The 12,948-nt window shown below is 35.0% G+C and overlaps 1 protein-coding gene across 2 annotated transcripts; it reads left to right on the plus strand.

Annotated features, from left to right (window-relative positions):
- The first annotated feature begins 995 nt into the window (after positions 1 to 995).
- LOC141720577 (putative glucuronoxylan glucuronosyltransferase F8H) lies at positions 996 to 8,715 on the plus strand. 2 transcript variants are annotated; one of them, XR_012574450.1, is made up of 9 exons: positions 996 to 1,371; positions 2,346 to 2,492; positions 3,438 to 3,502; positions 4,212 to 4,281; positions 5,669 to 5,887; positions 6,514 to 6,657; positions 7,170 to 7,305; positions 7,387 to 7,666; positions 8,318 to 8,715. XR_012574450.1 is itself a non-coding variant. In XM_074523066.1 (8 exons), exons 1-8 carry the CDS (start codon positions 1,042 to 1,044, stop codon positions 7,614 to 7,616), a joined length of 1,341 nt encoding a protein of 446 aa, XP_074379167.1. In that variant the 5' UTR covers positions 996 to 1,041; the 3' UTR covers positions 7,617 to 8,036. The 2 variants fall into 2 exon arrangements, 1 of the variants encoding a protein (XP_074379167.1); XM_074523066.1 differs by lacking the exon at positions 8,318 to 8,715 and having other exon boundaries at positions 7,387 to 8,036.
- Positions 8,716 to 12,948: the final 4,233 nt, after the last annotated feature.

A 12,948-nucleotide genomic window follows, 5' to 3' on the forward strand; every position in this document is an offset into this window, starting at 1 on the left:
AGTTTTAATCCATTCAACAGCTTTTGAAATCTGTCGAAAGTTTCGCTCAACCCTACATCAGGATTTGAGTAAAAATGTTCATACTGTTATATGAGCAGCTGCATTTTGTTTTCTCTTATTTGCTCAGATCCATCACATAAGGTTTGTATGATATCCCAAACCTCCTTGGGATTGTCAGAATTTATGACACTTTTAAATATGTCTAAATAAATTCCATTGAACAAAATCATTAATTTCTTTCGAGTCTTCAATTGAATATCTAGCTGGATCTTTTCGCTCAATTCATTTTGGACCAATATTTCCATTAGCATATGGTACTCCAGTGATGGTTTCCATACGGATATGAGGACCATTACCTATGCAGTCCACATAATTTTCATCGTGAGATCTCAGATGAAGTCCCATCTTCACTTTCCGATAAGGATTGTAATCTTTTTCAAGAACTAAAATTTTTATCCCGTCATCTTTTTTTTTTCATAATTGCTTGTTAAACTCAAGATTTTACACCTTCTGTTTATTAAAGGAGTGCTCTAATACTAATTGTTAGTATTTGCCATGGTTGTAAAAATCGGTAATCGGTACTAATCGGTTTAGATAACGATTAGGGATTAACCGGCAAATCGGGGATTAATCGGAACAAAAATCGGATATATTTAAATATTTTAATAATAATTAATACATTTACCTCATTTAATATGAAATATATATTTCAAAAATAATTTATAAATATTAATCGGATTTCAAAAAATAGATCGGTCAAATATTTTTCAAGGATTAATCGGGGATTAATCGGGGATTTTTTTAAAAATCGGGGATTTTTAGAACACTGGTATTTGCTAACAATACAATTAACAGATTTAAAAATATATTAACCTCATTTGCGATAGTTCAAAAGATTTATTTTATTATTTTTTAATTATATTATATATATAATTTTTAATTAAAATTCGGTTAATTTAATAAAAAAATCAAATAAAACAATAACGGTTGGACTCCGATCTTATTCTTCTTCGTTGTCTAGCTGTTTTGTTGAAAACAGGGATGGGAAGCATCTACAACAAGAATAGAGTGTTGGGATCATCATCAACAACCCACAGCAACGCCACGTGCACACGCACACACCAGATTAGCGCTCTAGCTCTGATCTTCACGACCTTCTTCATTACCAGACTCGTAGACCAATCTTTCAACTCTTTGCAATACGAATACCAAACCGAGTCGCGATGGTCTGAAAGAGGGTATGGGACCCACCTGTCGTTGAAGATCTACGTGTATGATGAGAATGAAATTGAGGGGTTGAAAGAGTTAATGTATGGACGAGATGGGAAGATATCGGCTGATATGTGTGTTAAGGGACAATGGGCTACTCAAGTGAGTCAGGGCTTAATAATAATAATAATAATTATTATTATTTTTTATTTTTTATTTTCTAACTGTAAAAAAGGGATGTAGATGTTACGATACCAATGTTGTAAATATTACGATACAATTGTACTTCATTAGATAAGTGTACATGTTACTAAGGATGTAGGATTAAAAAAGGGAGGGATGTTTTATGATATGAATGTACCTTATTAGATAAGTGTACATGTTAATAAGGATGTAGAAAAAGGGAGGGTTGTAGATTTTATGATACAAATGTACTTAAATAGATCACGTTACTAAGGATGTAGGATTATAAAAAGGGAGAGATGTAGAATATACGATATGAATGTACTTAAATAGATAAATGTACATGTTACTAAGGATGTAGGATTAACTAAAAGTGTGTGCGGATAGGATCAAGTTGTACCACTAATTGTAAAAAAGGGAGGGATGTAGATTTTACGATACGAATGTACTTAACTAGATAAATGTACATATTACTAAGGCTGTAGGATTAACTAAAATTGTTTGTAGTTTGTAGGCTAATTAATTTGTAGTTTGAAAACTAACCTAACCCTATTGTTTTGCTATATTTCTTCCTTGTTGCTAAACATCTCATTTTACTTCCCCCTAACTTTGGAAACTGTATTATGCCTCGGTGACTTTGGAGTCCCATTCCGCCTCTCCGCCTCTGACAATGAAAATTATGCCTCGGTGACTTGGAGTCCCATTTAGCCTCTGGCAGTGAAGATAGAACACAATGTTTTTAAGGAAAAATGATTTTTGTTTTTAAAGAGTTAAGTGCCTATATTGAATTGATTTCAAAATTAAGATAAACTTTTTGACTAACTATGCAATGTGGTTTATCCATTGTTACAATATTTTTTAAGTGTATAACAATTTAACCATCAATTTCTATGCAGCTTACTTATATCTAAATGTGACCACTTTGCTACTTTTATGGTTAAATGTGACTGCAGGTGAAGATACACAAGTTGCTTTTGCAATCAAGATTTAGGACAAGAAAGAAAGAAGAAGCAGATTTGTTCTTTGTGCCGACTTATGTTAAATGTGTTCGCATGTCAGGTGGCTTAACAGACAAAGAGATTAACCAGACTTATGTTAAGGTATTTGATGTGACTCAATTTAAACCCTTTTTTGTAGTTTGTAATGTAGAGTAAATAGGGTATCTTTCTATGCCAAGGATCAAGGGCTCACTTTTCTTGTATTTCGCGAATAATATCAAGGATGGATTTGTTTTGTTTTTCTAAAAAGTTAACTTACTATTAAATGAGGGAAAGTTTCGTTTGTAAACAAATAGAGAAATATTCCATGTCCACAATATAATTTTTGAAGTCATTTTGCATTGAAGAAGGGCTGATATTTGCTTTCTGGATTGTTCCTCTGACAGTCTCCTATTGAGTAGTTGAATTTTTTACCCTACTCTAGTGAAGAAAAATGGAAGGTTCGTGTAATCCATGATTTCATGTGCATTATATTGTGCTCTCCTCCATTTTGGTTACTATTCATTATAAGATCACAAGACAGAAAATATTATATTAATTTCCAGTTATAGAAAGCATACAGGACTAAAGTGATTCAGTCTCAAATATAAACTTGTGCTTTTTTAATTTTGATCAGCCATAGTTTGTGCTACGATGTTATTTTTATTATCAAGTCTGAGGGATAAACTCAGAATTTTAGAAATATTTTAGCAGCTACTTATGGATACTCAAGCATAGAAGTAAGTGACATGTGCGAATACAAGGATTGGAGTGATGAAAATTGTAGCGAAGTTAGAAGTGGACAATGCATTTACCGACTGGTTTCGTATATTAAGTTACAATATGCTATTTATATTATTCTAATTCATATGACCTGTATAACCATAAATCAACCTAAACAAATTAAAATAAGGAGTTTTAAACTGCCATGTTTCCTCTTATTTTAAAATCCTACAAAGCAAATGAAACCAGTCCTAAAATTGTCTAACTCTCGGAAAAGTGTCATTTGTCTTAACAAAATCACCTTAAGATGATTCTCCATAATGTTTTTATACATTCTGCTTTCAGGTCTTAAGTCAAATGCCATATTTCAGGTTATCAGGCGGTCGCAATCACATATTTGTTTTTCCAAGGTAAGTTTATCCATAAACAATTAATTTTTAATCAGGACTGCTGTTTTGCTATGTTGATGTGCACTTGCATTCCTTGCAAAATGGGTACAAATTTGTGATGCGGCTTGGAAGGATTTGATGATGATCGTAGTAATGAGTCTAGCTAACATGCTAACATGAAAACAATTGTTTAAAATGTGTGTATAAACATATTATGACAAATTTGTTTAATTTATAGGAATTTTTCTCTAAAGAAACACTAATATTAAGATGTATTTTTCTTTGTAACCTTCAAATTAGTTATATAATCGATTTGCATTCCGTGAAAATTCTTAAAATGCAATACTCGTGTTTTCCATTTTCAGACTACTGAAGTGATTAGGCAAATGGTAGTGTCTGAGATCCAATTCTTTTGTTTGGATAAAGGGAGTTTCATCTCATAGATGGTGCCACTTTTCTGTAGTTTGATTATAGTTGTTTGGTCATGAATAACAAAAATATTTGATTTGTTTAAAGCACGTAAAGATGACATTATTAATTATTTGTGTAGCATCTCCACCTACATGAAGTTAGTTGCCTGGTAGGTGACCTGCCTGTAATTAGATAAATTTTCCAGAAAATAGCAGATTTAAGAATCTATTTTTCCGAATGTCATATTTATAGCTTTTAAGCTACTAATATAAAAGAATTCCCTAATAGGAAATTGTGGTAATATATATTTTTGTTACAGTGGTGCAGGGGCTCACTTGTTCAAATCCTGGGCTACATATCTTAACCGCTCCATAATCCTGACTCCTGAGGTACAGTTGTTGTAAATTCCAAATTTTGTCCTAGGGGAATGTAAAGTTTATGTCGGTCTCAGCAACGCTCAATGAGTGATGAGTGTCAGTGTTATCCTATACAATCACAGTATGCACCATCTGTGGCCATTTTGATGTTAAGTTTCATAGCCGGAATATTGATGTCCTTAATCTACATGAAGGTGTTAGTTGATGGAATTGTCGAGTTTCATTAGTATTCCCAAAGGCAGTAAGCTTAGCTAAGCAGCTGATAGACCTTCTAGCACTTGGACCATTTTAGCGTTTTGCAGTATAGTTGGGTTCGCTTGGTCTATACTTAAAATAGAACATATTCCCTTTCAATCTATGATACAGTTACCTAGATGAGACTTTTAATTGCCCGGTTCTTTGTTTTTTTTTAAAAAAAAATTACTAAGGTTTGGGCTGATTGAATTTTTTCATTATATTTACTTATATAGAAGTTGGAAGTATGAATTCTGCCTTAATTATAATATGTGAGAATTTTTGCATGCATTTGTAACTCTAAATATTTGCATGGTAAATAAGTTTTTTATCTACTTATTATATATTTGTAAAAGTAGATAAATGTAATGTTCTATTTCCTGACCTCTATAAGCTGGCTAAACCAACTAATGACTTTTATTGGTTGGTAAAAATTCCAGGTGGTTGTAGCTACTGAGAAGTGATTGAGAGTTGCGTGCTGTTGCACATAAACTAGTGCTTAATTTCTACCATTTCGTAACTATAATTCTGTTCTGTTAAACAAGAGAAAAAAATTCTTCAATTGTCTTGTATAAAAACCTAATGCCGATTGGAAAAATTGAACTGGCTGTTTGTGACGAGTGAAGTACATGTATAATTAGCAATTGGGTTACTGGGAGAATCTGAAATTCCTGAGGCTTCTGATGATATGTCTGAACTTGTAGTATAACGGGTCATCTTTTTGCTGAAGGGTTAGGCTCGAGTACTTTATATGTTATATCTAGCATAGTATGAAATTGGACAAAGTATAACGGAAGTATGAAGAGAGGATGAAGAGAAATAGGGGTTCATACTGTAGTAACATTATGTTCATCTGTCTTCCTGTTCCCAGAAAGCATTGAAGTTTTAAGCTCTCTGTTTCACCTATTTAAAGATGTGGTACTGGATGAGCCTTCTTACTCATCTTTCCTTTATTTTCCAAAATTTTTACTTTTCTTCTAATGGCAGGGGGTGCATTAGCTTGTTTACATGGTAAATTATAGATGCACATTAGATTCTGTTGTCAAGAATTTGGCTGCGATTAATCTTGTTACTCTTAGTTCTTACCAACAAGATCAGATAATGTTTATAAAAATTGTATAAATGTCAATTGTTTAATAAAATATTGCACCCCTTGCAAATGCAGGGGGATCGAACAGATAAGCGAGATACAAGTGCTTTTAATACCTGGAAAGACTTGATCATCCCCGGAAATGTTGATGATGGTATGACTACTCAGGGAGCAAGGTTGGTTGAACCATTACCTTTATCAGAGAGGAAGCATTTGGCTAACTTCTTAGGTCGGGCACAAGGAAAAATTGGTCGCCTTCAATTGATAGATCTTTCAAAGCAGTTTCCAGATAAGGTTGATCTCTTACATGGTTTTATGGTTGACTGCCTTGCTGAATGTTATATCTGGACACTGATTAGTAGTTATGGCTTCGCTTTTTTTCCGAATGTGGCAATTCCCTTAATATACTCTACATTCCGAAGTTCTATATCCATCTTCTCTGCCCTAAATTCTCACTACGTAGTACTAGTATATGAACCGTCTAAGTAAATATTATGCAAGCTAAAGAAATAGTTCTTCATAATGTTTTATACTAATCTTAGTTTGGATTTGCAACCTTATTTTCTAATACTGTCGACTTGCATGTATATTTGTAATGTTTACAGCTATTTTATCCAATTAGTTTTTTTATACAGTTATGAATTATTAAATGTAAAGGTAAAATGTATTATGTGTCTGCATGTGCTACGTGGACAATTGTCCAAAATCGAGCCTTGCTTTAAAGCTTTAACTATATTTCCATCGATCCGAACAATTTGCGAGTATATATGGTTTGGGAATACCTTCACCATGATTTTACCTCCACTTTTTTTTTTGGTATGAAACTGTTTGCAACATGCATTCTCTTCTACAGGTTTCAATTTAGAGAACTTGGTCTACTAATGAGTTATTCTATTCAAATTGTATGCATTCTGAAACAGTTGGAATCTCCTGAGCTGAAGTTCAGTGGCCCTGACAAACTTGGTAGAAAAGATTATTTTCAGCACCTCCGAAATGCCAAGTTCTGCCTTGCTCCACGTGGCGAGTCATCTTGGACTCTTCGATTTTACGAATCCTTTTTTGTGGTCTCTCTCTCTCTCTTTCTCTCTCTCTCTCTCTTCTACACACACACACACACACATAGATCATAGATCATGCTCTCTCTCTCTCTCTTCTATACACACACACACACACAGATCATACTCTCTCTCTCTCTCTCTCTCTCTCTCTCTCTCTCTCTCCCTCACTCTCTCTCTCTACACACACACACATCCATACATACTCTCTCTCTCTCTCTATACACACACATACACACGTACATCATATTTTCTCCCTCCCTCCCTCTCTCTCTCTCTCTATATATATATATATACATACTCTCTCTCCCTCCCCCTCCCCCTCCCTCGCTCCCTCCCTCTCTCTATATATATATACTTCCATACATCATATTTTCTCTCTCTTTCAATCTTTCTCCTCTCCCACCCTTCCCCCCTCTCTATATATATACACATGCACACATATTTTTTTCTCTATCTATCTAGATATTACGGGTAGATGCAAACTCCGTGTTGGGAGGTTAAGTCTTGTTTTTTAACAGGAGTGTGTGCCAGTGATCTTGTCGGATCAAGTGGAGTTACCTTTCCAGAATGTTGTCGATTACACTCAGATCTCGATCAAATGGCCATCCACTCGGATAGGTCGTGAACTTTTAGACTACTTGGAATCAATACCAGGTCACATTCCCTGACGTGATTTGCGTGGTGCGTTCTGTTTTACATGATAATTTGGTGTGCCTAACAAGTTTTTTATCCCAGACAAAGAGATAGAGGGGATGATAACTCGCGGAAGAGAAGTCAGGTGCTTGTGGGTGTATTCTCCCGACTCAGAACCCTGCTCTGCCTTTAGGGGAATTTTGTGGGAACTTCAGAGGAAAGTGAGGCAATTCCACCAGTCAACTGAAACTTTTTGGCTGCACAATGGATCTGTAGTGAATAGAAACTTAATGGAATTCAACAAGTGGAAACCGCCCATGCCTTTGCCTTGATCTGTTCTGAAGTCATTCTTAAATCTCAGACTTGATCAACATGTGTTTAGGTAATCCGATTTCCAAATTCCATTTTATTCTTAAATTAGCTTCTAATGTAGTTGCCCCAGAAGCAAAAGCGTACCTTCCTGAAGTGGCATAAGAATTTCCTGGTTAAAGGTTCTTGTTTCTTTACACTGTTATATTGTCTAGTCAGGTAAGGATTGTAAAATTTGCAGAGTGAACAATTAAGTAGGGGATCGGAACAATTGTATCAATGGAATGGGTACATGTGTATGTAACTTACAAAATACAGCCAATCGGAACAATTGTATTGATGCAAAGGGTGTATTGCATATGTAACTTATACACAACAACCTGCAGAGTAATGGCTTTCAATGTTTCTACTCTGCAGTCTTCTATATAACTTCCATCGTCTGATCCAAAGTTCCACGTACATATATAAGTTTTTTAGAGAATCTTTACTCAGGATTCAGGAAGACTAATAAGAGGTGGAACTGGATACAAATATAGTCTGTTTAATTTTCATGCAAAGTAACACAACTATTTTACAAGTTAGCTTGGAGTTCTTGTCTTATAATCTAATGATGCACGGAGATTGATATATTTTTTTTGTTTATTTATGTAATTTAAAATTTAGGAAAAGTTCTCATAAATTATGACTTTTTAAAAATTATATCTTTGACATGAATTTAAATTAGGGGAATGCTGCTCGGAGAGACCTAAACAGGGCTGCACCTCACAAAGGATTTCTGGGATGAATGCGACAGGAGAAGAAAAGGGAAAGAAGAGTTGCTTCAGTTGCAGGAACTCGGAAACAGGAAGAACGTAGAAAGGAGGATTACATGAACGTATGCAATGCCATTTATCCGCATCAAGGAAATAATTTCTCATCTGTAAAACGATGTCCTGTACTGAAGGACCAATTTCTCCTATAGGGGACCATGTAATACTGAAGAAGTAACATGTCATTTTATCCTCAACTACGTTGAGTATTTTTTGGATGAATTTTGTTTCGTACATACAGACTGGGAAGAATGTAAAGAAAAAGTTACACTAGTAGGTTTGTTTGGTAATCAACATGTGTTAATATTACAAATGTCACTAAACACGCATGCATTAACAAGTGATAACATCAACATAGTAAGATTAAAAAAATAGTGACTGAACCTTCTCAGAATGATCATCTGCACAATTACATTGCTCAGGCCAAGGAGCATCTGACTGTCTGAGTGAATTGGACAATCAATCCGAGGGTTCTACAGCCCCTAGAGTACCACCTGCTGGCTGCTACTGTCAGTTAGAAGAATTGGACAATCAATCTGAGGGTTCTACAGCCCCTAGAGTACCCACCTGCTACTGGCAGTCAGAAGTGGTTGCAAAGCTTCCACTTATTTACTACAGAAAAAACCTGAAACCCGGAAATAATACAGTTGAACCTCGTATCAGTAATAACCTTGCTAAAATAATCTGGGTTTAACTGCACACAACCTTGCTTAAATAATCTGGGTTTAACTGCACACAATAACATTGCTCAGGCCAAGGAGCATCTGACTATCTGAGTGAATTGGAAAATTAATCTGAGGGTTCTACAGCCCCTAGAGTACCACCTGCTACTATCAGTAAGAAGTGTTTGCAAAGCTTCCAGTTATTTACTACAACAGAAAAAACCCGAAACCCGGAAATAATAGCTAAACAAAATCGATCACACTTAGCAGCTAGCACAAATCAAGAAATTCCGGTTGTACTGAAAGCAGAAGGTCATTTGGCACATTGTGTTCTTTTAAGTCTACTATGTTAGATATATTTGATAATGTCGTGACTAATATGATTTGTGTTTAATTTTCAGATCTTATTTAAACAGGATAAATCAGTACTTAACTGAAAATCAGCACTTATACTGAAGTCAGAACTTAAGTTGTCAGAACTTAAGTTATCAGGAGATATTTATCAGAAGATAATATCAGGACTTAAGGAGACTTTCAGATAAGGAAGACGGCTGATTGAAAGGAAAGAAGATCAAGACAAACGCAAGAAGAGATATGCATGAAGAAGGAATTCTATGAAGAATATAATACTTGGAAGAAAATATAACTAGTTGATATATTTTAGGAAGCAGAATTATATTCCATATCAATTAGCGATTATCTTGTAACTGTGTAGTATATAAACACAGACATAGGGTTTACACTATATGTGTTATCATAATCGAAGTAATTATTTATTGTAACCTTAACAGCTTTCGTGATAATTTGTTCATCACTGAGAGAAGACAGTTCCATATTGTAACAGAGTTTAATAAAGTTTGTTTTCTGTTACTTGTGTTCTTTAATTCGATTTGATTGTGATAAATACTGTATTCAACCCCTTCTACAGTGTGTGTGACCTAACAAGTGGTATCAGAGCAGATCTGCTAACACACAAACAGTTTAAGATCCGAAAACAATCACGTCTGAAGAAGAACAAACTCCAACTAAACCCACAAAAACTGAAGAACCTCCAAAGACTCAAATCCATAGTCGACCCATACTGAAACCATCTGAATATTTCATATGGAAGGTGAGGATGTCTATGTTTCTGGAAGCTACTGATCCGGAATACCTTGACAAAATCAATGAAGGACCACACAAGCCAACCAAACTCTCTGTTGTAGTTGCAGGTGAACCAGCAAAGTCTGTACCAAAGAAGAAGAGTGATTATACTGCTGAAGATATCTCATCAATTGCTAAGGATGCTAAGGTACGATACTTGCTGCATAGTGCTATTGATAATGTAATGTCAAACAGGGTAATCAACTGCAAGATTGCAAAGGAGATATGGGATGCTTTGGAGACAAGATGCCAGGGAACCGAATCAATTAAGAAGAACAGGAAGACTATACTCGCTCAAGAGTATAAACACTTTGACTCAAAGCCTGATGAGTCATTAACTGGTTTATATGATAGATTTTTCAAACTCTTGAATGATTTGTCACTAGTTGACAAGGAATATGATCTTGAGGATTCAAATCTTAAATTCCTGTTAGCACTTCCTGAAAGTTGGGATTTGAAGGCCACCACTATAAGAGACAACTATAATCTTGAAGAAACAACTCTTGATGAAATTTATAGGATGCTCAAGACTCATGAACTTGAGATGGAACAAAGAAACAAGAGAAAAGAAAGAAAGTCAAGGATAGTTGCTCTTAAGGCTGAGGAGGAATCCCCCAAAGCAGCTGCCTCAAGGAAAGGCAAGGGAAAAGCTCTCATCACAAAGTCTGATACTGAATCATCAAGTTCTGATACTGATGATGACTCTGAAACTGAAAGCTTACCTGAGATGGATCCTGATGAAGAGATGATGAAGCTGTGTGCTCTTATGGTGAAAGGAATCACAAGGATTGCATACAGGAAATTCAGAAAAGGAAAGAAGTTTTCCAGGAAAGGTGCAAGTTCTGATAAGAAAAGTTTCAGAAAATCTGAAGGCAAAGGAGGAAAGTCTGACATAGGAGATTACTCAAATGTCAAATGCTACAACTGTGGTGAGAAAGGCCACATATCTCCTGATTGCAAGAAAGTGAAGAGTGACAAAGGCAAGGCTCTTGTCACAAAGAAGAAAAGATGGACAGACACTTCAGATTCTGAAAGTGAGGTGAACTATGCCTTAATGGCAAATGCTGATAGCAGTTCTGAAACTGCTGACTTAAAGGTACCTCAAACTACTTATGCCTTTCATACTGATGATATTAATGAGTTGAGAAGATATCTTAAAACCATGTTCATTAGTTATAGAGATCAAACTTTAACATGTGAAAGATTAACTTCTGAAAATCTTGCTTATAAGAAGAGGAATGATTATTTAAAAAAAGAGTTAGTCATGTTCCATCAAACTCAGAAAGATAGAGATGATGCCTTTTATGTTAGGGATGAAATACTTAAAATAAATGAATCTCTAAAAACTGAGTTAGAAAAGGAAAAAGAGATAATCAGGACTTGGACTAACTCTGGCGGAACAACTCATAATTTGTTAAGTAGTGGAAATTGGAAAGAAGGCTTAAGTTATGGAGATGATAAGAATGATAAGGGAACTGTAGAGATTGAGCCTATAGTTATTAAACAAAAGCCAAAGGTAAATCCTGTTAAGTTTGTAGCTGTAAAGTCTGATAATGATAAATCAGAAGTTAAAGAGAAATTAACTTCTGACAAACCAAAATAGGGTAAGCCGACTAAAGTAAACATAGGCTTAATGACAAAAAAGCAGCTTAAGCATAAGCTGAAAAATGTTAAGAATGTAAACAAGGTAAATCCACCTAGGAAAAATAGGAATGGAAAGGAAGGTGTGAATAAAAGTAATGATTATAAACCTATTCCTAATGCTCCTAGAAAAACATGTCATAACTGTGAAAATTCTAACCATCTGGCTTCTTTTTGCAGGAAAAATAAGAACATAAACTCCTTACCTTCAAAGTCAGGAGTTAAGAGTCAGTCTGTTAGATATAGGCCACAATATCCTTGTTTTCATTGTGGTAGTTTATGGCATTCCATTTATACTTGTAAGGAATATCATAGTTTGTACTATGATTATTATCAAATAAAACCTTCTTTAAAGAAAGTTAACATTGTTCCTTCTAGTGTAAGTTCTGATACAAAGTCTGATAGTGTAAATGCTGATAAGAAAAATGTTAACATAAACTCTGATGCTAAATCCGCTGTAAATATTAACAAACTTAATAAGGACAAAGGATCCAAGCAAGTCTGGGTCCTTAAAACTAATCACTAGTGGTCTTTGTGATTGCAGGGCAACAGAAAAACATCCTAGTTCTGGACAGTGGATGTTCAGGACATATGACTGGAAATAAAGTCCTGCTATCAGACTTTGTGGAGAAAGCTGACCCAAGTGTTTCTTATGGAGATGACAACAAGGGAAAAACCTTGGGATATGGCAATATCAATCTGGGGAATGTCATCATTGAAAAAGTAGCTCTGGTCTCAGGACTTAAACACAATCTGCTGAGTGTTAGTCAAATCTGTGACAGAGGTTATCATGTGGATTTCTTTGAAGAACACTGTGAAGTTGTAAGCAAATCTACAGACAAAGTTGTTCTGAAAGGATACAGATATGGTAACATTTATGAAGCCAAGCTTTCAACAAGTACTGATGGTTCTGCAATTTGTCTGTTAAGTAGATCATCAATTGAAGAAAGCTGGAATTGGCACAAGAAACTCTCTCATTTAAATTTCAACAATATAAATGAACTAGTCAAGAAAGATCTTGTGAGAGGACTGCCAAAATCAGTATTTGCTCCTGATGGCCTTCATGATTCATGTCAGAAGGCAAAACAAAGAAAATCTTC

This window comes from Apium graveolens, chromosome 4 (genome assembly GCF_009905375.1).
Source record: "Apium graveolens cultivar Ventura chromosome 4, ASM990537v1, whole genome shotgun sequence".
Taxonomy (NCBI): domain Eukaryota; kingdom Viridiplantae; phylum Streptophyta; class Magnoliopsida; order Apiales; family Apiaceae; genus Apium; species Apium graveolens.

What these genes read in the sequence shown, in the direction of transcription:
- LOC141720577 (XM_074523066.1), top strand. Translation starts at nt 1,042, where the DNA reads ATGGGAAGCATCTACAACAAGAATAGAGTGTTGGGATCATCATCAACA. An exon ending in TTAACCAGACTTATGTTAAG is followed by an intron (nt 2,493 to 3,437) that starts GTATTTGATGTG and finishes TTCTGCTTTCAG; the next exon opens with GTCTTAAGTCAAATGCCATA. An exon ending in TTTACGAATCCTTTTTTGTG is followed by an intron (nt 6,658 to 7,169) that starts GTCTCTCTCTCT and finishes GTTTTTTAACAG; the next exon opens with GAGTGTGTGCCAGTGATCTT.